The 27,894-nt window shown below is 41.8% G+C and overlaps 1 protein-coding gene across 1 annotated transcript in view; it reads left to right on the top strand.

Moving 5' to 3' along the window:
- The window catches only part of SPTLC3 (serine palmitoyltransferase long chain base subunit 3), a 158,440-nt gene that overhangs the window by 111,696 nt on the left and 18,850 nt on the right, over positions 1-27,894 (top strand). Inside the window, exon 9 of the mRNA XM_003933197.4 lies at positions 5,989-6,115. Coding sequence (XP_003933246.1) covers positions 5,989-6,115 — 127 coding nt within the window. The remainder of the gene's footprint in view (positions 1-5,988; positions 6,116-27,894) is intronic.

The following is a 27,894-nucleotide window of genomic DNA, read 5'->3' as shown; positions in this document are numbered from 1 at the left end:
TCTCTTTTTAAATGATGTTAATATTGGTATAGAGGGACTGTATTCCCAGTAACAGTATCTAGGAGGTTCTGGAAATCTTAAATGTGTCAAGGTCAGAGCTGTATATACTGGCAACCAGATGAGTCAGGTAGTGAAATATATTTAGAAAAAAGGAGAAAGAAAGTGGTTTAGCATGATGATGCTACCAGAGAAAACAGAGGTTTTATTTTGACCTCAGAGGCTTTTCCTCACAAAGTGTCCTACAAATTCACCTCTGCTAATTGGAGGTTTCTGTCAGGCTGTGATGCCCTCTTTCCACCTCAGTGAAACTGCTAACAGTCTGTCTACAGCCAGCTGAGTTTTGCTATTTTGCTCACTTGGAGTTTGGAGGCACTGTAGATGCACAGTGAACAGCATAACTTGGAGGAGTCTGTCCTTTCAAGACCTTCCTGATGAAATTTCAGATAATTACTTCTCTCCAGCTGTCAGAGCTCCATGCCATGAAAGCCTTCTTTGAAAGAAAGCCTAAGCTGATGGGACTAGGTTTCTTATTTTTATTCTTTCAAATTTGTATCGATCCTGTTGCTGGGAAGATGTGGTCAATGTCACCAACCCCAAACTTTTCCCCAGCCAAGGATCTTGAGTCTACTTGCATGCCTGGCGCTGAACACTGGCTCCCACAGCCTCCACAGGCTGACCAGAGACTTGCAAATGAATGAAGCAATGCTGGCCTTTGTAACTGATAGATTTCGGGGCTGGAATTCTCAAGAAGGGAAGTGGGACAGGGCAGACACATTTCGAGTGAGTGTTAGCCACAGCAGCCTGCATGCCAGTCAAAGGCAGGTTGATCTGAAAAGCTAGCTCTACTCTGCATGCTAGGTCCTGGCTGTGATTTAACATCCCTTTGAAGTAAGCCGGGGTCAGGGAATGAGCACTAAAATGTTTATTCAACGAGTCTCCTGTCTGATTTCTTCCCAAAAAGCCACCCTTGTCCTTGAACTTCAGGCCTATGGATAGAGAAAACAATAAGGGTTTTGAACTTCCAAAATGACTTGGAAACCTCAGTATGAGGAGACCTCTAACCCACCCTGAAGAAGACATGACCCAGACTCGCCTTGCAAAAGACCAAAGCCACCTCTTAACTCATGGCTTATAGCACCCAACGGGGGAACAAGAGGAGGAATTAGTAGCCAGGAATCAAGGCTCTTTCTGATGCTCTCCAGAAGTTACCCAAAAAGCTCCATTTTTTGAACCACACAAGCAAATAAACTTCCATCCACAAACCCAGACCCTGAGAGAAAGTGAACTCAGTCCAAAAAAAAAGTAAAATTGTGGACAAGATAGTCTTAACATTGAAAGAGACTGATGCTACTCTGATGAGATATTTATTCAAACTAAGAAGGCTCATGACCTTGACTTTAAAAAAATGTCTCAATCTGTGAATCAGGGTTGGGGACATTGGGAAGAGCACTTTTCAAGATCAAAGGAAGTTTTGTTTTGTTTCCTTGTCTGATCTTTGTCAGTGATTACCCCCAAGCTAAGAGACAATTGCTACACTTGTCCCTAAGAATGCAGTTGAGTAATACTCTATTATGCTTTGAGGCCCCTGGCCATCTTTCTTCTGTCTCTAAAACCCCTCTGCTTTCCATTAGACTGTCAGTATTTAGCAGGCCACTACTAGGTATCCAGCACTATGGATTTTAAAAGAAGTGTAGGCCAGGCATGGTGGCTCACGCCTGTAATCCTAGCACTTTGGGAAGCTCAGTCGGGCAGATCGCCTGAGGCTGGCAGTTTTGAGACCAGCCTGACCAACATGGAAAAACTCCATCTCTACTAAAAATACAAAATTAGCCAGGCACGGTATAGGGTGCCCGTAGTCCCAGCTACTCGAGAGGCTGAGGCAGGAGAATTGCTTGAATCCGGGAGGCAGAGGTTATGGTGAGCTGAGATCATGCCATTTCACTCCAGCCTGGGCAACGAGAGTGAAACTTCATCTCAAAACAAAACAAAGTGTATAGCTCCATCCCTGTTCTCAAGGAGATTTCAGTGCCATTTACAGAAACAAGAGAGATAGACTTGAAATATTTTGTGACCAATGTGACTCAATCTGCGGTTTAGTACCATATAGATGAGTAGGTCAGGTGTTCTCACCCCCTCCAAATAGAGGAACAATCTCTGGGTTAGAGAAAGCACTGCAGGGTAAGGAGAGTGGCGATGGGGTCTGTGCTCTCCTGGACCCCCTCATACCACACCACGCATGCTCTTCTGTAGAGAAGTCTGGTCCAAAGTTGGGGTGCCAGAGCCAGCTTCTTTAGGTCCAAATCCTTGTTCTATCACCTTTTGGGAATAATTATATAAACTTCTCTGTGATTATTCAGTTGTTCTGCCTATAAAATGGGGATTACAACAGTACCTTCCTGAAAGAGTTATCATAAAGTTTAAATGTATTAACACATACAAACTTCTTAAAATGGAACCTCAGGCCACCAGGGAATATCAGCAATGGTGTTAGCTTCTAGCCTTACTATCTCTTCAGGGTCATTCAACATGTCATCAAGTCTGGGTACTCCCTTATTTAAAATGTCTCCCTTTTCCTTTCTTTTCACTGCTACTGCCACGCCTCCCCATAAGGATGGAGGAAGAGCCGGGCTAAAAAAGCTTGGTTTGATGTGTAGGTCTACCAGTATGTAGTTGCACAACCTTAGAATGTAACCCTGTGCAAAATGAGGGAGTTGAAACAAAGATATTCCAAAAAGCTTTTATATTTTGCTCCCCTCCTCTCACCCCAGGCTCCCAGTTCTAAGAATCTTTCAATCAGCCATTCACTAACAATAATCACCAACTGTATCAGGCATCCACTGTGCACCACATGCTTTTCTAAGCATCTTATGTATGTATTTACCCACTTCATCCTCATAAACTCTGAGGTAGGTATTACTATGATCTCATTTTTCAGAGAGGCCAACTAAGGCACAGAGAGATTTGGTAACTGGTCCATAGTCACACAGCGGTAAGTGGCAAAGCCAGGACTTGAATCCAAACTATTGGGCCCCAGAGGCTGCGCTGTAACTCCTGAGTTATACTCCCTCCAAGGGGACAGCTCCTCATCCCCTTGTCTCGGAAGCACTGGCTTCTCCCTCTCCTCCCAATTGACACTTCCATTCTGTGCCCATCAGATGCCGTTCTTATTCTAATCTTAGGATGGGTCCATGCCTTTTTGCTCCTCTGCATCGATCCAAATCTCCCCATCCCTCATGGCCAGATCACACCCTTGAAACACCTTGTTCCTGACACACGTCCACTTGAGCCTCCATCATCCAATTCCCAGACCCACCCACCCTCTCCTGGTTGGCTTCCCCAGCATCCTGTAGGGAGATAATCACTCTGAATAGAGAAAAACAATCCTTGATGCTGCTCCCCAGGAGCACGAAACACGGAACTGAGAAGGACAGCCCTGGCTGCGGCTACTCTGGGAAATGACTACTGCTGTCTCTTTGAGGCACCTCAAATGCTCCAAAGTGAACCCCCCAGATACCCTGTGGCTGATGCATTCAGTCAGGACAGCATCATGCACATGAGGTTCACCAAATAAAACAATCAGCAGAAACTTCATTTTATGTATATAAATGGATAATGGACGCCAGGGACTAGCCTTATGGTCCCTTTCTATCCTCCCTCCTCTCTTGGACTCCCACATGTGACCAGGATGGAGAAAGTTATTGGTGTATACTTGCCAGAAGGAAACATGGAAGGGAGGGGGAGAAGAAAAGAGGAAGGAAGGAGGGAGGGAGGGAGAGAAGGAGGGAGGGGAGGAGGGAATACTTTGAAATACAGAGAAAAAAAAGGATTTAAATTTAAAAATTTAAAATGAAAAGAGAGAGGGAACCAGAGTAGAAGGGAAGGGATGGGAAGAAAGCTAGAAAGAAAGGAAGAAACAAAAACACAGAAGGAATAGTTTTAAGTGAAGGAGAAGATAGAAAAAGGGAGTCATAGAAGGATGGGTAGAAGAAAGGATTCAGAATCAAAGACATATTCAAGAAGGCAGGAATGACAGAGCAGAACCCTGGTTCCTCTCTTGGACCAGGTAGAGTCATCACATCATTAATTTAACCTTCACCAACCACTGCAAGGCAGGCCACGCACTGTACTGAGGAAGATAAACTATGAATGATGAAAATGCTTGTGAGCAACCATGCCCACACATACCCAAGAGAGATGGAAAAGTGAGGGGCAGGAACAGGACCAGGCTCGCAGGTGGGGATGAATGTGACTCATGAAGGAGGGTGGGGAGGATATGAACCTACCCCAAAGCAGAGGATCTCCATTCCCAAGAGCTCTTTCCAGATCACCTTCATAAGGAAGGAAGACACAGGCAAAGACATCGGCCTAAGTGGGATTCTAAGCTGTGCCATTATTCTAAAAAGAAGGCACCTGATCCTTTAAAGACCCCACTGCTAATGCAGAGGGCTGTCATCGACTCATTAGCTTTTCTGCAGGACACCCTGAGAGTCCCAAGGCGAGGAGACACTGTAGGTGGGCTGATGAAGGGTCTCTGCAATCCAACTGAGCACATGCAGACACCAGCTCCGAGGCCCTCACCACTGCGGCATTAGGTTACTGGACCTTCTTAGGGCTTTCAGCAAGCTCACTTAGGACCTTACATTTGGCCCCAGGAGTCAGGCATGCAGGTGAAAAATGGCTCCTACCACCGAAGACCAGCATTCTGTAGCGGCTCAGCATTCCAAAGAGTGTCACGCAAAATACACAAAATTCCAATAGTTCTCTGCTGCTCAAGGCATAACCAGAGTTCATCTGCTCCTAACCTATATACTGGTTTGATTTCTCACAAGCCTCTACTCCAGCTGTCCTTTGCTGTCCTCCAATCATGCTCCATCCATTAGCTTTTGCTGTGTAACAAACCACCCCCAAACTTGGTGTCTAAAACCACCACCATTTATTCAGCTTATAATTCTGTCCATCAACATTGTGGGCTGGGCTCAGCTGAGGGGTTCTTTTGGTCTCATCTGGGCTTGCTCATGTATGACAGTCCATTGCTGAGGCAGCAAGGCACTAGTTGGCCTGGGTGGCTTCAGCTGGAATGGTCTTTCTCTATTCCACATGGCTGTCACCAGCAAGCTAGTTCAGGCTCGTTCATATGGCAGCTACAGAGTTCTGGGAGGACAAAAGCATTCAAGGCATTTTGAGGCACAGACTCAGAATCACCACACCATCACCTCCACCATATACTACCAGACAAAGAAAGTCACAAGGCCAGCCCAGATTAATCCACCTCTGAGCTGCAAAGTTGGATTGCAAAGATGCATGGGTACAGACAGTGAAAGAATTACAGCTGTTTTTTGTAAACTCTAGTATACATGCCTTCTGCTTTCTTGCTTCTATTCCTTTGTTCAACTTGTCTGTTCTGCCACCCTCCCCCCATGTTTTCTTTTCCTCCTTAAGTATCTTCATTCTTCAAGACTTAATCATATCTCCTCATTGGAAACTTCTCTACCTACTTCAGCTAGAAGGACTCTCTCTCTCTTTCCTCTGCATCTTGCAGCCCTGTTACATGTCCTGGTTTGCATGGACTGTGACTTATTCTACCATGCTTGTTCATGGGCACAATCGCATGTAATATTCTCAAGGGCAAGGACCACATACTGTATGCTTTGGGCACTGAACACAAAGTCAGTGCACACACATAGTAGGTAATCAACAAATGCTTCAGGAATCCTTTTTTTCTGTGCACATCTGGTTTTGCCTTAAAGTTCAACTCCAAGCTTGCAGATCCTGCTTTTTCTGTAGATTCTAGGTTTCTGAAGGAGAGACTATGAAGAAATAAAAAAATAAATACTTTGGTGAAACCCATTCAAAGTTGGACCCCATTCATCTTTTGAGCTGAGATCAAATGTCTTTTGCTATGAGGATGGGTATGAGACTAGATGTAATTCCCATCACCAGTGTTGAGATTTATTTGCCTTCTTTTTGGATTTCTCCTCTTCATTTAAGGACCTCGTGGATTATTTACGGGTTCACTCTCATAGTGCTGTTTATGCTACATCCATGAGCCCACCGATAGCAGAGCAAATCATCAGATCACTAAAACTTATCATGGGACTGGATGGGACCACACAAGGTAAGAGGATCTGCAGAGAGCACAGCTCCTGGACCTCTCTGTCTCCCTTCTGCTTCATCAATCTCCCCACTTGTCAAATACACAACTTTATCTTATGGAACCCTATGTGTAAATAAAGCCATGTGATAAATTACCATGTGCCATTACCACATCACACAAAAACCCTTTGTTAAAGCAAAGAAAACTTTCTAATCTACCTCACTGATAGTTTTGTGTAATCAGTTATGTTGAAGTGAAGCAAATATTGTGTGTGTGTGTGCGTGTGTGTCTGTGCGCGTGTTTGCCTGTGCTTGCTTGGGGGTGTCACTTGTGTTTCCCTAAGACCAAAGTAGTCAATTTAATATCCAATTTTTCAATCCTTTTATTTTTTTATAGCCAGAGGTTGGGCAGTGGAAGGCCACCGCTGGCCATTTGAGGATATATAGACAAAATACAATAACTTTCCAGCCATTTCTTTGCCAGTGGGTCACCAAAGCTAAACTGTGCTACTTTGCTCAACCCAAATTAATCCTCTTTTTGAAAAACTGTTTCACAAAAGCCTCTTGGAACTCTCCCTCTGTCTTGCAGAGATGGTTTGTAGAGATTCTACCACATGTCACACGCCAGAGGGGATACAGTGCTGAATAAGGCAGTTCTTGCTAACAGGGAAGCTGGGCAGCACGTTTATGGAAGTAGCAATTTATCCTGGCCACCAGACTGTACAATCCATGTGCCTCACCTCACCTCCCAGCTGGCCTGAAGTCCTGCACTGTTTAAGGCAACCCTCCAAACCTGCTATTTCAATAGAAGTATGGGGAACTCCATCAGTTTTCAATATTATTAAAGCAGCAGAACACTTTCTTCACATACAGATTCTACCAGAAGCCTACTATGTAAAACAGATTAGAACAAGCCTGATCTAGTAAAAGTAGTATATTCACTTACCCCCATATTGATGACCCCTGGGGCCCTTCTACTGAGCCCTAGCACTCCCCAAGACTTTTGTTTGAAAGACAGGACTTTTTCTTTTTCACTAAAGCTAGGTAAAGGCCTGCAGGAGGATATTGTTTCTTCCATTTAAAATGCAATGATTGGCTGATCTCTAGGATCCCCTCCAGGCTTATCTTTTTGGTGTTATGTATCTGCATCTTATTGATTGGTCTTTGTGAAAAGAAAGTGGCAGTCCAGTCTAGGAAGGCCCTATGGTATGAGACTGAAGGTAGCCATCTGGATCTGACTCCAGTGATACTATTCATTCATGTGTGGCCTTGACAAGTGACTTATCTGTTCAACCCCAAGCAAGTTACTCAACTTCCCTGTACTTTGGTTCATCCAGTTGTAAAGTGAGAAAAATAATATTTATGAGTCAAGGTTTTTGTGAGAAGTAGGTAAATTAATCTGTATAAAATATTTAACATTGTGTCTGGAGACAGTTGTTAGTATGTATTATATAATTGCTTGCTACTCTTATTTGCTGTTATTCCTGAGGTGATCAAGAAGTATTTGAACAATTTCTCAGAGATACTGTAGGAAGCATCCTTATGACAGAAGTGAAGTAAGACTAGATGTCCTCTAAGATCCTGGATTAGTCAGGATAAGGGAATTTTTGCCACCATAACAAATTAACCCTGTAGATCTCAGTGGCTTAGCAAAACCAAGGTATTTCTTACTTGCATCATATCTAATACCAATCAGTCAGCTCTCTACACAGTGCTCATCCATGAAGGCAGTGACTCAGGCTGCTTTTACCTTAAGGTATGATAATCTCAACATGTGGCCTCCATGGTTACCCAGGTAAAAAGAACAGGAGGGTCAGTCTAGCGGTGACACTTATCACCTTGCTTACAATCTGTTGGCCAAAACAAGTCATATGGCCATACCCCCCAAAAAAGGTGGGGGTAAATTAAGGGATACAGATATTGGACAAACAAGTACCTTTTTTTGTGGGGGGGGTTCTTTTTTTCTTTTTTATTTTCTGGGATTTTTTTTAATGTGAGACAAAGTCTTGCTCTGTCACCCAGGCTGGAGTGCAATGATATGATCTCGGCTCACTGCAACCTCCACCTCTCTGGCTCAAGCGATTCTCCTGCCTCAGCTTCCCAAGTAGCTGGGATTACAGGCACCTGCCACCATGCCCAGCTATTTTTTGTATTATTAGTAGAGACGGGGTTTCACCATGTTGGCCAGGTTGGTCTCGAACTCCTGACCTCAGGTGATCCACCCACCTCAGCCTCCCAAAGTGCTGGGATTACAGGTGTGAGCCACTGTGCCTGTCCTAAACAGGTATCTTTTAACCTTTTAAAATTGAAGCCATATAGAGTGTCATCTTTTCCTACATAAGCTTTCCACTGTATGAAAAAACTGGTCTGGAACCACTGGCTTCCCACAAACCCATATTAATTCCTTCTTAAACTTCAAGTGTTTCTTAATGGAAATTCAGTTATTTGAGATTTAAGCAAAATTGCAAGTTAAGTGAATTGTCTCAGAATGACTAGAATTATTCTTTGGTCTTGTTTTAAAGATAAGTGACTAGGAAAAAGTTATACTAGAAATTAGCCTATGTCTCAACAAAAATTTTCACTCATTTCTGGGGTCCTTTGGTGTATATGTCATCCAAATCAGTTGCTTTATATGTATGCAACTTTACAATCATTTCTTTCCCTCCTCTGGATTGGTTTACCTCTTCATCACAGACAGAAGTTGCTCTGCTGATCTAATCACAATAGAAGATCTGCAGAAAAATTATATTTAAATACATGATTATTTGCCCCTCAGTAATCATCTGCCATCAATTTTTCTTCCCCTGAGGTAGGAGACATTTCCCTTGCTTCTCTCTCCTTACCTTATACCTAAAGAATTCTTTGGTTATTTTTTTTAACCTCACAGTTAAAGTTTCTCACTTTACTCCTCTTGTCATCTTAAGGGAGGAAAAAAAAAAACAGAAACTGCTATGTGTATGGTCTGGTTTTTTTAGAGGCAAGATAAGAGAATGAGGGAGAAATAGAGGACATGTTATTTTAAAGAAACAAACAAAGGAAAGTAGAAGAAAAAGAAAAGTGACAGAATTATCAGCCAAATTTCAGGTGGTTCTGCCTGACACATCTTTTGAAGCATTCAAAGGCACACTGTGAATGACCACACTAGCCTCATTTGCAACAATGCCTGCTTTAAATCAAATGAGCAGGACAGGTTAGGAATATTGCATTAGCTTACCCCTTTCTGCAGAGATAGACTCACTCTCAGGGTAAAGTTGCCCAGAGCTCAAAGGATGCACTGTGTCATGCAAGAGCTGCCTTTTAGGATCTGAGAAAGAAGAGCCGGTCTCTGAGCCTTCATCTTCAGCCCACTCCATGCCACTGTGATTGCCTTTCAAAGCTTTGTTTCGGGTTCATTTTGGAGAGCGGTTGGCCAGATCTGTTCCTTGATGAATGTCTTCACTTTAATCTGCAATGCAAAGCCATATGCTTCAAAGAAAGGCAAGCTACAGGAATAAGGTCGGTGTTCCTTTGATGCCAAGGTTCAAAGATGAAATAGCAGTCCCAGTGAAATGACAATGTTTATGCACAAACAGCCACCTTCACTCTGCAGCCAGGCTGCTTGTGGAGGTAATGCACACAGGCTGAGGGGCTACAGGCCGCGTGTGCATTCCATATGCACCAAGACCCTTTTAATCTCCTGACCTGTCACTCTGAGTAGTGCAGTGGGCCCAAAAGTGGAGATGTGATTTCTCCATCCTAATGGATGTTGGGTGGTCTTTCAGCCAAGCCAATGTTGTAAGCCCCTTAAGGGCAAGAAATGTATCTTAAATTATTTTGGTGTTCCTCTGAGTGTCAGACTCAGTACTCAGGTTAATAAATATGTCATGACTCAACTTCCATCTTGCCAGCCTGCTCCACTTCAGGTCAATGTTTATGCTAAATAAGATCATGGGGATGTTTACCTCATAGGACTGGGAGCAGGGAATTTGTTCCACATCAGTTGTGGCAGCAGAAGGGATCACTCAGTGATTGAGGTGACTTTTAGAAAGGTCTAGAAAGATCACAGCTCAGTCATTTTCTTGTCTAGACATCACACACATAGCCTCAGGAGGGTGAACCCCAAACCACATCGACTCCCCTAATGAAAGCATTGTCAAAAATCATCTTATTACTCATATTTAAATCTTTGATGAACATTTTTCAAGTGATCAGTCAACATTTTTTTGAATTCCCAATCTTGATCTTACCTTCCTATACCTTCTTTCCCCAGCTCCGGGTAAACTTCCATTTCTCAGAGAAGACAGAGGTTGTAGGATGTGGCTAATTCACAGAGTGTGCTCTGTAGCGGTGCCTGGCCCGACATTTGCTCCATGAGTGGCAGGTCATCTTCCCTCTCTTGGCCTCAGTTCCTTCATTGTAAATTAAGGTTGTTAGAAGAATTAAGTGATGTGATACAGACAAGAAACTTAGCATGATGCTTGATACATACTAAACACTAAAGACATCATAGTTTCAACTCACTGCTTTCTTCCCTTACGTCTGAAAATTTTCCAATAGCTTTACCCACCCTGGAGTTCCCCCTTTCTCTCAGAACTCACACCTTCGTATTCTATCAGCAACTCATGCACACTGTATTTGATATATATCCAGAATCAGGTCGCTTCTCACACAGCCACTACTCTCTCTATCACCTCTCACCTGGATTCCTGGAGTAGCTTCCTGAATATTCTCCCCACTTCTGCCCTTGCCTTTTTATAGTTTGTTCTCCACACAGAAGCCAAAATTACCTTTTTTAAAATGGAGAAGAAAAACTAACTCATACCCCTGTCATTTCCCCGCTCGAACTTTCCATCACCTTTTCAGCTCACTCAGCACAGAGTCCAGACTGTGGTCTTCACGGCTTCTCAGCATATGGTCGCCTCCATATGTCCCGCCACCTCTCCCCTTGCTCAGCCCACTGCAGGCAGGCGGCATCCTTGCTTTTCCTAAAACACAGAGAGCAACTCCTGCAGAAGGGTCTTTGCACTTGCTGGTCCCTCTAGAACTTCTCTTCTGACCTCTATCTGCATGGCCCACTCCCTCCCTGCCATCCCCTTTTGGCTGAAAATCTGCCTTATTAGGGAAGTGGCTGTATCCTAAGTAGCAAATCTTCCTGTTGTTCTAATTCTCCTTACCTTGCTTTAATCTTTTTTATTTTTTTATTTTTATTTTTTGAGGTAGAGTCTCTCTCTGTCACCCACGCTGGAGTGCAGTGGTACCATCTCAGCTCACTGCAACCTCCACCTCCTAGGCTCAAGTGATTCTCATGCCTCAGCCTCCTGAGTAACTGGGACTACAGGTGCACCACAATACCTAGCTAATTTTTGTTGTTTAGTAGAAATGGGGTTTCACCATGCTGGTCCAGCTGGTCTCGAACTCCCGACCTCAAGTAGTCTGCCTGCCTCAGCCTCGCAAAGTGCTGGGATTACAGGCGTGAGCCAGCCCACCCTGCCACTTTAATCTTTATAGCATTCATGAATACCTGACAAATTGTATATGTATCTGCTTATTGTCTGTTTTCCCTCACTAGAAAGTCCAGGAGAACAAGCACTTTGTCTATTTTATTACACCGAGAACAGTGCCTGGCAAGTATAGGTATTTCAAAATTATTCATCAAAATAATTCTTCTCTCTATCCTTCTTATCTCAGCAAATATATTGTTCTGATCTCTTTTACATCTCTGTGCTTGATTCTTTCCCTTTTCACCTTCTAAAGACACTACCTCTTTGCACAAATTTGCACTTCTTGGTTTGTCTCATCCTGAAAGACTTCCCTTGCCCCTTCTTTTTCCAACAGCCACCAAGCCTCATCACATTCATTGCAGCAAATCTCAAAAGTGTGAGACATTCTGCTGGCTTCCCATCTGCCCTTTCCATGCAGTTTCCAGCCCCTGCAGCCTGTCCCCTGCCTCTTCTCTGCCTGCTTGCTCCATGGATCCTGCTCCCTCTAAAGCTACTCCTGTAGACCCACTCTCCTGCTTCTCTGCCAGATTAAACTTGACCTCTCTGCATCATTCACTCTCTTTGAAAATGGTCTTCAAAACTGCCTTTGTTGTAGAGATGCTCTCCTCTTCTGGTTTTTCTCCTATTTTTCTATTTGTTCTTCCTCTCTCTTCTGCCAGGCCTCTTTCCCTACTGGTATTTGCCCGAATCCCGCACTCTGTTCTCTTTACAGTTCCCTCTGCACAAGTACCGTCACCTGTTTCCTTTCCAAAACAGCTTGCAGACCCTCTACCCCCAGAGATTTCTGCAGGAAATGCTTGTTGAATTCTAACAAGCCACAGGTGCTGCTGCTAGTCCAGGGACCAGCCTTTGAGCATCACTGCTGCATAATGACCGTGTAGTCACTTTTTCCCTCCCATCAGACACTAATGGCTTTGGATTTCTTGTGGATAGAAACCATTAAATCTCCATATCAGGCTGGGCTCGGTGGCTCACACCTATAATCCCAGCACTTTGGGAGGCTACGGTGGGTGGATCACTTGAGGTCAGGAGTTCGAGACCAGCCTGGCCAAAAGGGCAAAACCCTGTCTCTACTAAAAATACAAAAATTAGCTGGGCATGGTGGCACACACCTGTAATCCCAGCTACTCTGGGGGCTGAGGCAAGAAAATCGCTTGAACCCTGGAGACAGAGGCTGCAGTGAGCTGAGATAAGGGGTGGCACCAGGGCTGAGAGGCAAAAAAAGAGGCCCTGAGCCAGCACATGAGATATGGGGTTCATTGAGGGGAACTTACATACAGATATGGTAGGCTGGACAGTAGAACTGCCACCACTTATAAAAAGCATATCGTTCATATAGCATTTTCACTTAACATCCTTTCCCTAACAATCTCCACCTGGCAACCTTTAGTCAACCCAAAACAAAGGGCCTCAATCCCCTGTATAGCAAGCATCCCACTGGACAAGCCGGGGGCTCAGATGTTCATCATAGTTTAGGAATGTATCTCCAGTTGGCCATGCTCAGAACTGTGAACACACATTCAGGTGTGTCTGCCATGCAGGGCCATTCTCAGGAAATGCTTAAGCTCTCATGGTCAGGTGCCTACTCCATACACAGGTGCATCTACCATAGAACAATCCACACAGTTCCTCACACATCATAGGCCTTCAATACATACTTTGAAGTTGAATTAGAAAGAAATGTGTCAAGTCCCAGTTATGCCATGATGCAGATGCTAACAAAATATCTGCTCAGGGTCATCTTTTCATCAAAAGACTTGACGTGTATGCTGAATACTTAATATCAGCCATGTTGAGTAACTGAACTTGCTCATCAAGGACAACCTCTTCCTTACAATTCTTGTCTGCAGGCATGTCTAGTTTTACTCATTATGCCTATCGGCTTATTATAGAGTCACTGATGTTGGGGAAAGTTCCTCACATGACCCCAGCCATCATTTAATGTTTCATGATAGGAGTGCCTGACAGGAGGGAGACAGTGACTACGAGGTCATCATACAGCAGTGCTTCTCAAAGGGCGGTCTGTGGACCAGCAGGAGCAATATCACCTGGGGCTTATTAGACCTACAACAAAACATTTCTGAATCAGCTGTTTTAACCATTCCTCCAGGAGATTCTGGTACAGGCTCAAATTCGATAACTGTGTTTCTACATAACAGAAAAGAAACAGATCTGTGCAGAGGGAGAAGGAAAGCAAACAGAGGATGGAATTCTGGCAAATGCAAACAACGGCAAAGGACTTAGCAAAAAGGGAGAAGGAAGAGCAGGCAGAAGAATAAGAAAAACCCCAGATGAGAAAAGCGTGAAACATGTTTGGATGTTTAAACACTTTAAACCTCTGTTTAAACCAAAACATCAACGCTGCCCACTCAATTACTACTAGCACCTCGCCTGTCCTCCAGTCCCCATGACCACTTTGGCAGCAGGAATGGGAAAGAGCGTTTTGCTCATGGCATGCATGTGCCTCCCTAAGCCTGCACTTTCACGTAACTTTTTGAAGTATGTAAAGTCATTAAGAGTTCATGGTCACAACGTTCATTTTATTGCTTGATTTGATAGCAGACATCTGACAGAGTCTCTAATAACTGCTATCCCTTGGAATAAATTGGGTAGCATTTATAATAATTTCTTAAATTGTTTGTCTCTTCAGTGTATCTTCAATAGGTAGGATCCTATTGATGAAAAAAAATCCATAATGGGCAACACTGCTGGGCGTTGATTAATCATAGGATGACTCATGACAAAACATTCCATATTCCTATCTCAGAATGGCTTCTCTTATAATTAATGTGGGATCTGCTTAACTTGTGCTATAATTATCACTCACCTTTTTGGCTGTTCATCTTCCTCCCAGGATTGTTACAATTTTGATGACATGCTGCTGAAATGAAACTGGCAAGGTTTTTTGAAAAAAAAAAAAAAAAAAAGATGATCTGCTTAACCCAATGCAGCTACTGAATATTAGATATTAAGGTTCTTGTTATATTTTCCATTTCATGTCAGGATGAAACAGCAACTATGTGTCTTATCAAGCACTTGCTTTGCCTACTAGCTAATGTTTTTAGATCTACAGACCCACTTATCTGAAGATCTGTTTAAATACTTTAGAATTTTTGTATAACATTAAGTCTCTTGAATACCACACTTAACCAGAGGCAGGAATAGTTGGAACAATTCTAGCATATGAATATGCCAGTACTTAAATTTGGAATACTCCATTAACTAGTTAATTCCTAATTTCACCAAAATGGCTATAAGAAAAATCACAATGTCTGTGATTTAATCAGTTTCTCTCTCAGCTATTATCTCAGTGCCAGGCTGGTGGGATCATCACCAACTTTCTGAATCACAAAACCACATCTTGTATTACATGCATAAAAATACTTGATTCATTTACAATGAAATGGCCGGTAATGTCTGTAGAAGGAAAACAGTAAAGGAAATTTACTTATAAGAGAAAAGACATACAGAATTTCAATTACTAATGTGTAATATCTGATTTCAGTAGAGTGCACCTGCATCATTGTTAATAACACCTAAACTTAAATGATAAATTTAGGAAAAATGAAATTCTCTATTTTTATTCAAAGTCACACATGTCCCTGTCTGCCCTTAAACCGAAGGAGTTTCTGGGTGGTAAACAGGGGAGGGGACAATGTGTCTGGAAGAAAAGGTAGGAGAAAACTAAAGAGAAAATTAAGATGAAGTAATGAATTGTGTTCTTCCTGGAAAACAAAAACTATGTAAGATCCTCAGAAATAGAGGAATTTGGCCAGGTGTGGTGGCTCACACCTGTAATCCCAGCACTTTGGGAGGCCAAGGCAGGTGGATCATCTGAGCTCAGAAATTAGAGACCAGCCTGGGCAAACTGGCAAAACCCTGTCCTACCAAAAAATACAAAAAATTAGATGGAGGTGGTGGTACACACCTGTGGTCCCAGCTTCTCAGGAGGCAGAGGTGGGAGGATCACTTGAGCCTGGGAGGCAGAAGTTGCAGTGAGCTGAAATCAAACCATTGCACTCCAACCTGGGAAACAGCGTGAGACCCCAAGTAAAAAAAAAAAAAAAAATATATATATATATATATATATATATATATATACACACACACACACACAAACACACACACATGCACACACACATATAAAATATAGAGAGAGAGGAGGAATTTGGCAGGATGAAATAATGCAATATTTTCTTTTAAATTTTGTTTTCTCAATATAGTATTCAAGATTATTGCTGCAAAAAAGGTCATAGTTACAGTGTTACTATTATCCTTTTAATTATCTTGGATATTATCAATTAAACAGATACTATCCAGATACTACTTCAGTTCTCCACTTTCCATAGGAAGAAAAAGGTTAACTAGCCTATCACAGAATGGAAACCCAGGTTTTGGTGGACTTTATTAAGAAAGCCAGTAAGAGAAGGATGGGGAAATTGAGTCTGCAAATCAGAGCTAAGTCCCCCAACCATTGTGCTGGTACAAGTCATTCCCCCTCCATTTGGACTTCCTTTACCCTTTAGAAACTAATTGCTATCAGACCAAGACCTGAGGAGGAAATATTCAATAGAAATGCTCCCTAGCAGAGGGCCTCTTCACAATCAGTCTTTCTGAGGCTTTAGTTCTTGGATGACTAGGGAAGTACTCAGAGCTTTCTATCTGTGGGGAAATTGTTAGCTTGGCTGTAGAATTCTGTGTGCACATCACATGCTGCCTTTAGCAGGGTTGGGGAATAAAGGCTTTCAGCTAATGGGAGGCTCTCCTCTTTTCCTTTGGGTTTTGGCCTCTGGGAGAAGGTTCTTCGTTCTTGAACTGGAGAACTGATGGATTTTTTAATTCATATTTGATTAGATTACGGTGTTCTAATATAATAATATATTTGGCTATATAATGTTATATTTTATGATGATGTTCCTTATTCTAAAATCAAAACTCAGTGTTCTGTTCCTTCATTGTAAAAGCCCTGGTTCTACAAGAGAACATCAGAGATGCTAAAGATGACAATTTGGTTTCCGCACCCTGGGAAAGAAAGCATATATTCTGTTAGTTGAAGTAGGTCAGATCGTGTTTAAAAACATAGATAAGTAAACAGCTATTGCTGATCAAATTGTTCTTATCCTAGCAAACAAAGAGAATCTCTCTACAAAACTAAAGAAAGTAATCCAGGCTTTCCCTAATTTCCCAGAGACTTGCAGCCTTCCTTCATGTTTGCCCCTTCACCACAAAGGCCTTCCTTGCTCCTGACCCCAAACAGATGTGCCCCCGAGCTCTCTGCTACTCCAGCTTATCTCCCAGAACAGGTATAGAGCCCAAACTTGAGACTAGAGGAAATCTGGACTCAGAACAGCTTGGGGATTCATGCTGGAGTGACCCTTTTAGTTCTTGCCACCAACCCAGGAAGACCTTCCCTAAACAACCTTTCTAAAATATTGTCCCCTTTCCTGTGACTTACTCAGTCCACCCCCTCAGTCAGTATCATTTTTCTTTATAGCACTTATTAATCTTCTTGATTATGAATTTTCCTTCTGGGTTAGTACCTGTTTTTGCCAGAACACAAGTACTGTGAGGGCAGAGACACCTCCATGAGATATGGAGGTGAGCTAAGCACGCTGGATAATTCAAGCCAGTGCTACTTAAATAGCAGAAGCAAAAATGGAGTTTTTCCTCATTATCAAGCAGTTAGTTGAATCCCTCACTTAAAGTTTCCTGTAAAGACACAATCTGAAACTCGAAAGTGCATCTGACTTTTTCATACACGGTAATCAGCAGGTGCTGGGCAACACCTAATCTTCTCTGTCCAAGTTGAGTACATTTCTAAAGTAGAGGAGGGTAGCTTGATTCTTAAGCATCCAAAATGACATTTTCCATCCTCCCTCCTTCTCCTTCTCCAGCTTAATAATGATTTGCAGTTAGGATGTTTTTCAAACAAGAAACTATGTTTTCATGACATTACTTGGTGACTAAAAAAGAGATGTTGAGAAACTGAAACTCCCACAGAAAAATTTGGGTTTCTTTTCACACCATACAGACAAAAAAAGATAAAGGGGTACTGGGATTTTGAATCTTTGAAATTTTTTCATAGAATCCTTCTTTGTGGGATTGGTATTGGTTAAGGTATGTTACTTGTTGTAACAGACAAATGCTAACAAATCCATGGCTTAACACAATAGAAATTCATTTTCTCTTAACATAAAGACCAGAATTGGTGTTTCTGTTGGGCAAGACAGTTCTCTTCCCAGAATCCAGTCTCCTTCCATTTTGTAGCTCCTCCAGCTTCAACATATGGTTTCCAAAGTTGCTGACAAAGGGGTAAGGAGCATGAAGAACTGTGCCTGTGACATTTTCAGGGGTCTTGGCCAGAAAGACACATTGCATTTCTGCCCACATTCCATTGGCTGTAACTCAGTCACATGATTTTGCCTCACCACAAAGGAACCTGGGTAATGGAGTTAACCATGTGCCTCCAAGGGGAAATGAGTTTGGTGAGCAGGAACCAGACTTTGCTTCAGTACTTAACCTCCACCCAGGACATTCTTTCCTCAGACTTTCTGATGGATATATACTGTAGTAAGACATTGTGTATTTTAGACAGTTTCCAAATCTTTCCCTATTGTCTTCATGAACTCTTGAAATAGAATAAAAGTAGCTAAAACTCTGGAATAGAATAAAAGTAGCTAAGAACAAAAGAAAAATAAACTCTAAAAGACTGAAGACAGATCTCTCCTCCCTTTATAGGGACTCTCGGAGCTACTAGTCTGGCTCTTACTACAACTACTTCTGTTTTCTTTTCACAGAACTCATTCCTAGCACATGGCAGGTATTGATAATCATTGCTATCATTCTGTTGCTCAATTCCCCAAAGCTGTGTACTTTCTGGAAGCTGAAAAGGGACCATGAGGATAATAATTCCTCAGAAGAAATTGAAATGACATAAAATTGGAGTAGCTCTGGAAGTCATGCCAGGGGAAAATAAATATACTGGAAATAGTAACACAGAGACATTAAGGACTTTTTTACCCTTGGAAGTGGGGATGTGATGAGGCAGAAAATGGCATCATTATCAGAAAATTAAAAATTGCAATTCAAAAACATGAACTGATAAGGCTAATTCTTTAAACTGAATGAGTCTGAGTCCACCACAGTCACTCACTCAGCTCTCCTTGGGTACTTTTGGGACCGTAGACTAAAAGGAAGCTAAAATAAATTTGAACAGGTAATAAATGCTGAGGCTCATCACATTAGCACCCAGCCCTTGACTGACTAAGGTAACCAGACATGAGACTTAATTCTGAGCCCAGGAAGAGAAATAAAACTGGAGACTTCATATCAGGATTGAGCTACTATTAAAATACGATTCTGATGAACATCACTTGCATTGTATCTACTTTTGAAAGCCCTAAAATCTGTTTGCTTCTGTCTAGGTGGGCAGATTCACGACAGATAATTCAGTCTACAGCGTATCTAGGACTTGTTCAAAAAAATTTCTAAAGTTTAAATTTCTATTTTTTATTCAGTTATTAAGAGAAAAAGTTGATTACATGTCAAAATCTTTTAAGTAACTTTGTTAATTTTTGAATTTCAATCATTGCTATTTAATTTGACAGAAAAGATAAAGGAAAGAAGAATGATACTTAAAATATAATCTATGTGTACTAAAAATACAGTCATACCTCACTGTTAAATCACTTTATGTGAATTATTTCGTTTACTCTGATTGTTTGTGAAACTTCATCATGAGATTTCCAGGTGAGGTATTGACCCTGCCCCTAACCCGATGTAGACTGGGAGAAAAGTGGCACCAGCCCCTTCCAGCTGTGACCTACAACTTTTGCTGTGGTCCCTGCAACATGACATGCATATTTTGACACTTGAGTCTGATAGGTTTAAAAAAACCAGGACTAAGTGAGAAGATTTAGGGCATTAAGCGGAGAAAGAAAGGAGTACACTGGGTGATAGCAATTAGCTCTTAAGAGAGGAATTTTCTCTTTCCTGTTTATTTTTGACATGAGATACATTCACAAACTTCTCTCATAAGACAGTAATTATCTTCATTGCAAACTGTTTGGAGCTGCAAGCTACACTATTCGTCCATATTGTCAAACTCACCTTGTGGCTATTATTGGAGATTTATTTACTCTTCATTCAGATTCTTTCTCTTCTCTGGGAAAGATGGAATGAAAAGCAAAGAGGATTGTGATGCGGGTGATAAAACCATGATAATTCACACCTGGTTTTTAAAAATCTCCTCACGCTTCTCAGTGTCTACCTTGAAAGAGAGTTCAGTGAATACAAAACTGGTTTCCTACAACTTTTTTTCTCTCCATCCAACTCAGCCAGGACATGTTGTTTGCTCCATTTTTCTAAGGACCCTCAATGAATACAAGAGGCATCTACAGAGAATTCTTCCCAAAATGTACTGTTTGAGGACCCCGGCATTGAAGGCTGCTTGCATTACTGACAGAGGAGCTAGCTTCTGCTTTCTAAATATATTTCCCACTCGGTTTCCAGCTGGAGAGACCAAAAGAGGCTGAGGGCATGGAGAGCTGCATTTTCTAAATGGTTTCAGGCCCCTGGTATTTCAGCAATAGCTAATACAAAACAGATGTTGGTACTGTGCTCCACTGGCTTTCACTGCAGGGCCTGCCTCAGTCCATGATTAATCACCTGTGCTGGGGGGGCCAAAAAAAGTTCCACCTGGTCTTTTTGTGTGTGTGGACCTAAGGTCAGGGTTAGCAATCAAGGTGACAGACATTGCCTCTCTACCTTGCTGTTGCTGCTTACCAACATGTATGACAACTTGGGTTGCATACATGCCCAATAAGTGCTAAATTAGTCAATGAACTGAACTCTGGTTAGGAGGGAAAGTTTGCCTACTTGTGCAGAAAAAGCTAGCAAACTGTTTGAGAACCTTCTGCCCCTTGGTTTATTTTATCCAAAGAGTTAGCCAAGGGTAGACTTTTATGAAAGCTCACTAAATTCTGCAGTTGATTTGAGTCTTTAAAAAAGTTCCCTATAAAGAACGTAAAAAGAATCTGTGTGTCTTTTAGATGGCACTGGGGCAAAGGATAGTGTTGCCACTTCCTTCCAGCCATCCTACCAGCAAAATATCCTTTTACATGAGCCCTACTGGGGCATCCTCTTCACATTTGCTTCCTCTGTGTGGTTGGACTGTGAGATAGGGGAGTGGTGATGTAATACATATGAAATTCCATGTTGGTTCAGTACAACTGGGAAAGAAAAGAACATTATTCCATCTGTAGCATCTTCCAGGGTGAAGGGGAGCTGGTATTCCACACTTGTCTTTGTTTTTCCTTCCTACAGCTGGGGAGGATTAGGCAGGTGGATTTGTGCCTGAGGAATCCCAGCATGTGGGTCTGGGCTAGAGAGAATGTATTCACTTTCTGTTTCTGCATTACAAATTACCACAAACTTAATGGCTTAAAATAATGCTCACTGAGTATATCAGTTGCCTTGAGCCAGGAGTCTGAGCACAGAGTATTCTCTGCTCAGATTCTCATAATGCTCAAATCAAGGCATCAGCAGCTGCTCTCTCATCTGGAGCTCAGGCACCTCCTCCAAGCTCACGTGGCTAAGACAGAATCCAGTCTTTTGGGGTTGTAGGACTGAGGTCTTGTTTCCTCTCTGGCTATCAGTGGGAATGCTCTCCAGAGGCTGTTTGCATCCCATAAGGGCCCCTCCATTCTCAAAGCCAGCAATGGAGAATCTCCCTCACATTAAATCCCCACAGTCTTCTCTTTGAATATCTTTGAAAACTTCAGAGGCTTTCGCCTGTAGCTAAAACCTAATCAGGGCTCTCTTAATTAAGGCTTAATTACTGGTGAACTTTGCCTCCTTTGTAAAATAGGAGAACTCTATGTAGTTAGATTCTCTATGATCATCTGCTTCAACATGAGCACTGAAAATGAAAATTATTCTGATAAACATTTAATTTTGAAAAATAGAAAAATTTAGAGGACACATCTTGGGTACCAAAAAGTCTAAGAAGGGGACAAGGATGGTCAGGTTGGCTGGAGGAGCTGCAGATCAGTTACATTAACCAGAGGGACCCAGTTTTAGAGAGCAAATCCAAGTCTGTCAGTTGAGTCCTTGGTTCAAATTAATAGTTTTCAACATTTGTGAACCATAGAATTTTTCAAATAAATGTGTATGAAAGTACATATGTGTGTGTGTGTGTGTATTCTACAGCACTCAAATGTATGTCAGACACCCTACTAAGTGCTTAATATTTAATCCTCATAACAGTATGAAGTGGGCATTATTATTCTTATCCTTGTCATGATTGCCATTTTACAAATGAAGAATATAGGTCACAGAAAGCAGAAGTACCTTGCCCAAGATGGTAGAGTTGATTTTGAACCAAGGAAATTGAGTTAACACTATTAGAGTGCTTGGCTGAGATGCCATTGTTTTCCTGGGCACAAGGCAAAAGGGTGGGGGGATTCCCCATTGATTTTTCCCGATGGCCCCCTCCCTGAGGCCTGTTCAGTGCATCCTACCCTAGCAAAGCTCTGTAAACCAAAAGGTTTTAATTCTGCAGGTAGCTGCCTTGGATGGGATTTCCTGGTGGCCACCTTCATTTTCGAAGTTTCTCAGAGCCCTTTCAAGGAACCACATTAACCCAATTACTCAATCTAGTATTGTCTTTTGCCAACTCCTTTGTCTTCTTGCAACAAATGGAACAGTTATTGACACAGCTCCTCACCTGTTTCAGACATTTGCTGCCACCTTGGCTTCCTGATTTGTTTTGCTAACTCCAGTTTTTCCCTCATCCTGATTCATGCGCTAAACACTATGAGCTTTGTCTGCCTAACCCCCCTCAGATTATATCATATTCACTAACAGTCTTTAATACACATCAACAAAATTTTGCCCCTCAAGGTGGCATTTTTAGCCTGATGATCTAACTCTACTAATCTTTCTCATAACTGGAACCCAAACGTTCTAGGCAAGTACTTATTCCTCTCCTCCCCACCCCTAAACTTGTTTGCATAAGATGTTAAATTAACATCTCTAGGTCTCCTTCAAACTCTCAGAGTACTTTTTTTAATTGGGCACTTGACTTTCTATCTTCTATTATAATTAATTTTAGTAGTTTATAAGTCCCTTGAAAAATAGCGTACACACTGATATTTTAATCTTCCACTGAACACAGCTGCCATTTACAAATAATAGGTACTAAGTAAGCAGACACTGAATCAATCATCCTTCCAAAAGTCCTGGAAAATAGGTAGAGTAGCTATTACTATCATCCCCATTTAACAGATAAGTAAATTGAGGCTTAGGGATGATAAGTGACTTGCTCATCTCTATGGATATAGAGGCAGATGGAATCTGATGCACAAATCCATTGACTAAGCACAAAATTTCTTGAGGCTGAATTATTTTCTGGTGTCTTCAGTTACAATCAATCATTATTTTTAGAGAACCAACAAACACAATATAATTTGTTACTTTCGGCAGTGGTTCTTAACTGGGGGTATACACCACAGTTACTCGGTGAGTTTTTCTGAAAGGTCCAAACTCGTCCTTCTGGAGCAGAATGTCTGCAGAGGGAGACCTGCAGAGGAAGGCCTGCAGAGGGAGACCAACTATGTGTATTCTTTTAAAAAAATTCCAGAAGACTTTGGTGTGTTTCTCTGGTTAAGAATCACTGATTTTGAGGCAAGAGAAAGAAATAAAGGGCATCCACACAGGAATAGAGGAAGTCAAACTAACTCTGCAGACAACATGATTCTATGTCTAGAAAACCCCATAGTACTGGCCCAAAAGCTCCTCCAGCTGATAAACAACTTCAGCAAAGTTGCAGGATACAAAATCAATATATAAAAATCTCTAGCATTCCTATACAGCAACAACAGCAAAACCAAGAGCCAAATTAGAAAAGCAGTTCTAATCCCATCCACAATTGCCACAAAAAGAATAAACTACCTTGGAATAGAGTTAACCAGGTAAAAGATCTCTACAGTTAAAATTACAAAGCACTGCTCAAAGAAACCAGAGAAGACACAAACAAATGAAAAAACATCCCATGTTCGTGGATAGGAAGAATCAACATCATTAAAATAACTATACTGCCCAAAGCAATTTACAGATTTAGTTCTATTCCTATCAAACTACCAATGACATTCTTTACAAAACTAGAAAAAAAAATTTTTTAATTCATATGGAATCAAAAAAGAGCCCAAATAGCCAAGCCAATTCTAAGCAAAAGGAACAACGCCAGAGGCATAATGTTACCCAACTTCAAACTGTACTACAAGGCTACACTAACCAAAACAGCATGATACTGGTAAGAAAACAGGTACATAAACCAATGGAACAGAATAGAGCACTCAGAAAAAAAGACTGCACATCTACAACCATCTGATCATCAACAAACTTAACAAAAACAAGTAATGGGGAAAGGACTCCCTAATTAATAAATGACTCTGGGATAACTGGCTAGCCATATGCAGAAGATTGAAGCTGGACACCTTTTTTACACCATACACAAAAATCTACTCAAGATAGATTAAAGACTTAAATGTAGAACCCAAAACTATAAAAACCCTGGAAGACAACCTAGGCAATACCATCCTGGACATAAGAGCAAGCAAAGATTTCATTTTAAAAAGATGTCAAAAGCAATTGCAACAGAAGCAAAAATGGACAAGTGGGATCCAATTAAACTCAAGAGCCTACGCACAGCAAAAGAAAGTATCAACACCATAAACAGACAACTCACAGAATGGGACAAAATTTTTGCAAACTATGCATCTGACAAAGATCTAGTATCCAGCATCTATAAGGAACTTTTAAACAAAGTTACAAGAGAAAAATAGCCCCATTAAAAAGTGGACAAAGGACATAAATAGACACTTCTCAAAAGAAGACATATAAGCAGCCAAAAAGCATATGAAAAAAACCTCAATGTCAGGAATCATTAGAGAAATGCAAAGCAAAACCACAATGAGATATCTTCTCACACTAGTCAGAATGGCTATTATCAAAAAGTGAAGAAACAACAGATGCTGGTAAGGTTGCAGAGAAAAGAGATTATTTACACACTGTTGGTGGGAGTGTAAATTAGTTCAACTGTTGCAGAAAGCAGTATGGTGATTCCTCAAAGAGCTAAAAGCAGAACTGCCATTTGACCCAGCCATCCCATTACTGGATATACACCCAGACAAATATATATAATTCTGCTATAAAGCCACATGCATGTGAATGTTCCTTGCAGCACTATTCACAATAGCGAAGACATGGAATCAACCTAAATCTTTACCAATGACAGACGGTATAAAGAAAATGTGGTACATATACACCATAGAATACTATGCAGCTATAAGAAAGAACAAGATCATGTCTTTTGCTGGAACATGGGTGAAGCTGGAGGCTATTATCCTTAGCAAACTAACACAGGAACCGAAAACCAAATACCACATGTTCTTACATATAAGGAGCAGATAAATGATAAGAACTTATGAACATAAAGAAGGAAAACAACTGACACTGGGTTCTACTTGAAGGGGGAGGGTGGGAGAAGGGAGAGGAGCAGAAAAGAGAACTATTGGGTACGAGGATTAATACCTGGGTGATGAGAAAATATGTACAACAAACCCCCACAACATGTGTTTACCTATGTAACAAACCCTCACATGTACTCCCAAACATAAAATTTAAAAAAAGAATCACTGATTTACAAGGGTTCCGAGAAGGCCCTTGGCTTCCCAAATTACCTCATTTAATGTATAAAATTTCATAATTAGTAACTTGCTAAAATATTGCTCTCTATTTAAATGCAAAGTAACATTAAATCTTATTCACTTTATAAGTATTCAGGAAGGAATACTATGCAAATATCTACATCTGTCTCATGGCACCTATTTTTCGTTGTATGTTATTTGATATCTGCCTTGTCTCTTGTTAGATCATTTGTTCCAAACAGTGTCAGAATTTTTTCATCTTCTATTCCCACCTCAGCAGCTGGCCGGGCTCCTGTACATAGTGAGTACTTTTTATTTGTGAAATGTATGACTCCATGAATGATGGAATTCATGCCTCATCATGACTGAGTTTACCAGTTTTTCCAAAGAGCCAGCTTTGATAGTCTCCTTAGCACTGTGAGTTTCTGGGTCAGCTGGCATTCATAATATCCAAACCTCAGTTTTCTCATCTGTGAAGGGGGCCCAAAAAGCCAGTTCCTGGCTCACAGTAGGTGCACAAGAAATGTCCATTCTCATCTTTGCTTGGTGATTAAATAGCTAACAGTGTATGTGAGCAGCTGGTGGGAGGTGGAGGCAGGGTGTCTTCCAAGGGTCCTCGAAATCAGACCATGCAAACGGCTGGCCACCCCTTATGTCCAGCCTGCTCCTGCACACATTCCACAGGGGCAAGACTGAGTGGCCCAAAGAGCCCTTGGAACATGTGTATGTGACTATAAAACATGCCGTAACCCTGGAATCCCAACATCAAAAGGGAGAGCTTCAGTGCCTGACAAAAATGTGCATTCCTCTTAGCAAACCACTCCAAATGCTCTTTTCTCCACCCCATGAGGAAGCTTGTCAGTGCTAATGTGATTCTTATGATTCTTGCTGCTCTGTAGTCTCTTGATCTTTACTGAGATCTCTCTGCCCCTGAGTGTGTTGGAAACAAAATGTCCTGTCTGGTGTCCAGGGCTTAAAATAACAAGACGCTGGGTTCCTGCTGCCATGTTGATACTTTTCTCCAAGGTCTCTCCCCATCACCCTCTGCCCCTTTGCCAAGCCAAAGGAAAAAGCCCAGGGTAAACTGGCAGATAGAGAAGAGGGGAGAGACAGGGGAAATTAGGCATTCTTAGACCACTGCGGGCATTCTTTAATATCTATTTGATTTTCCCTTGGTTAATGTTTCAGAAATATCTACTTCTTAAATGGTGAGAAATGTTTTATGGAAAGTGAATTCCCATCTCTAAAGACGAGGACCTCATTTTCTAAGCAGTGCTGCCTAGGAGCATGTTTGAGATCATGCAGTCTGTACTCCAGACAGTGGTTGTGTGCTAAATAATTTAAGGAGGGATTGAGCTGGGTGTATTTCTGGACATATATTTTCAAGCCTGAGAAATAATAAAATAAGTCATCCCATGGCATCTGGGCATATTCATATTTCCTGTGAGAAAATGAGACTGCAAAGTCTGCAGAAAATAGACCATGACACTGGTACTGGCTCACAAACTCATCCTAAAATCCATCTCTTTTGCTTAGGATTACAGGGAAAATGCCTTTCTCTTTTTTTGCATGCCAAAGGTTCGACAGAGAAGAAATTTTCCTACCTTAAGACAGGTCATTCTGGTAGTTTCCACTGCCTGTAATTCCTTCTGGCCCTCTAGAAGACTGAGTTGTTCTAAACATATTTTTGGAAATGCAACTAACCATTGTTTTTATTAGGGGACTGCAAAGCTTTGTAGTCAAAGGCTTTGTGTTTTATTTGTTTTTCTTCCCCTGACACAGCTGGTTTTGTTTTAACAGCATTGGAGGGGAGGTTAAAGTATTTGTGGCCTCCGTTAACCTAGCTTATCCCCCAAGCCAACAAGGCCAGAAATCAGAAGAGACAGAACGGGAACAGACAGGTTGATAGGTTCATCCTTGATTTAACGACCCTCGTGAGAGGAATAGAACCGATCTTAAGATGAATGAACACTTCAGAGCACGTAGCTGTGGGGAGAACAGATCACCCCCACAAAAGGTATCTCAGGAACCTGAGCACTCAGGAACTGCTGGGCAGTAATCATGCCAAACAAGAGGCTACCACATATGCTTATTTTTTATTTGCCACATCCAGTGAAGGAGCATAGCTCAGGCTGCAATCAGATACCGAGCAAAGGGCATGCATGGCCCTAGGGGTGGACGGGAAATGGCAGCTATTTCTGGGACATAACAGTCTGGTTGGGTGAGCCTTGTTAAAACCAAAACTCAGTCAGTTGCAGTGGCTCATGCCGGTAATCCCAGCACTTTGGGAGATCGAGGCAGGCAGATCACCTGAGGTTGAGAGTTCGACATCAGCCTGACCAACATGGAGGAACTCTGTCTCTACTAAAAATATAAAATTAGCCAGGCATGAAGATGTATGCCTGTAATCCCAGCTACTCAGGAGGCTGACGCAGGAGAATCACTTGAACCCGGGAGGCAGAGGTTGCAGGGAGCTGAGATTGTGTCTGGCAACAGAGCAAGACATCGTCTCAAACACACACACACACACACACACACACACACACACACACACAAACAAAAAAAAAAAAACATGCCAGGTCCCATCCCCAGAGATCCTGATTTAATGGGTC

The sequence above is a fragment of the Saimiri boliviensis genome, chromosome 9, assembly GCF_048565385.1.
Source record: "Saimiri boliviensis isolate mSaiBol1 chromosome 9, mSaiBol1.pri, whole genome shotgun sequence".
Classification (NCBI taxonomy): domain Eukaryota; kingdom Metazoa; phylum Chordata; class Mammalia; order Primates; family Cebidae; genus Saimiri; species Saimiri boliviensis.
Note: the sequence above shows the minus strand (reverse complement) of the source record. Positions and strands in the feature narration are given on the sequence as shown.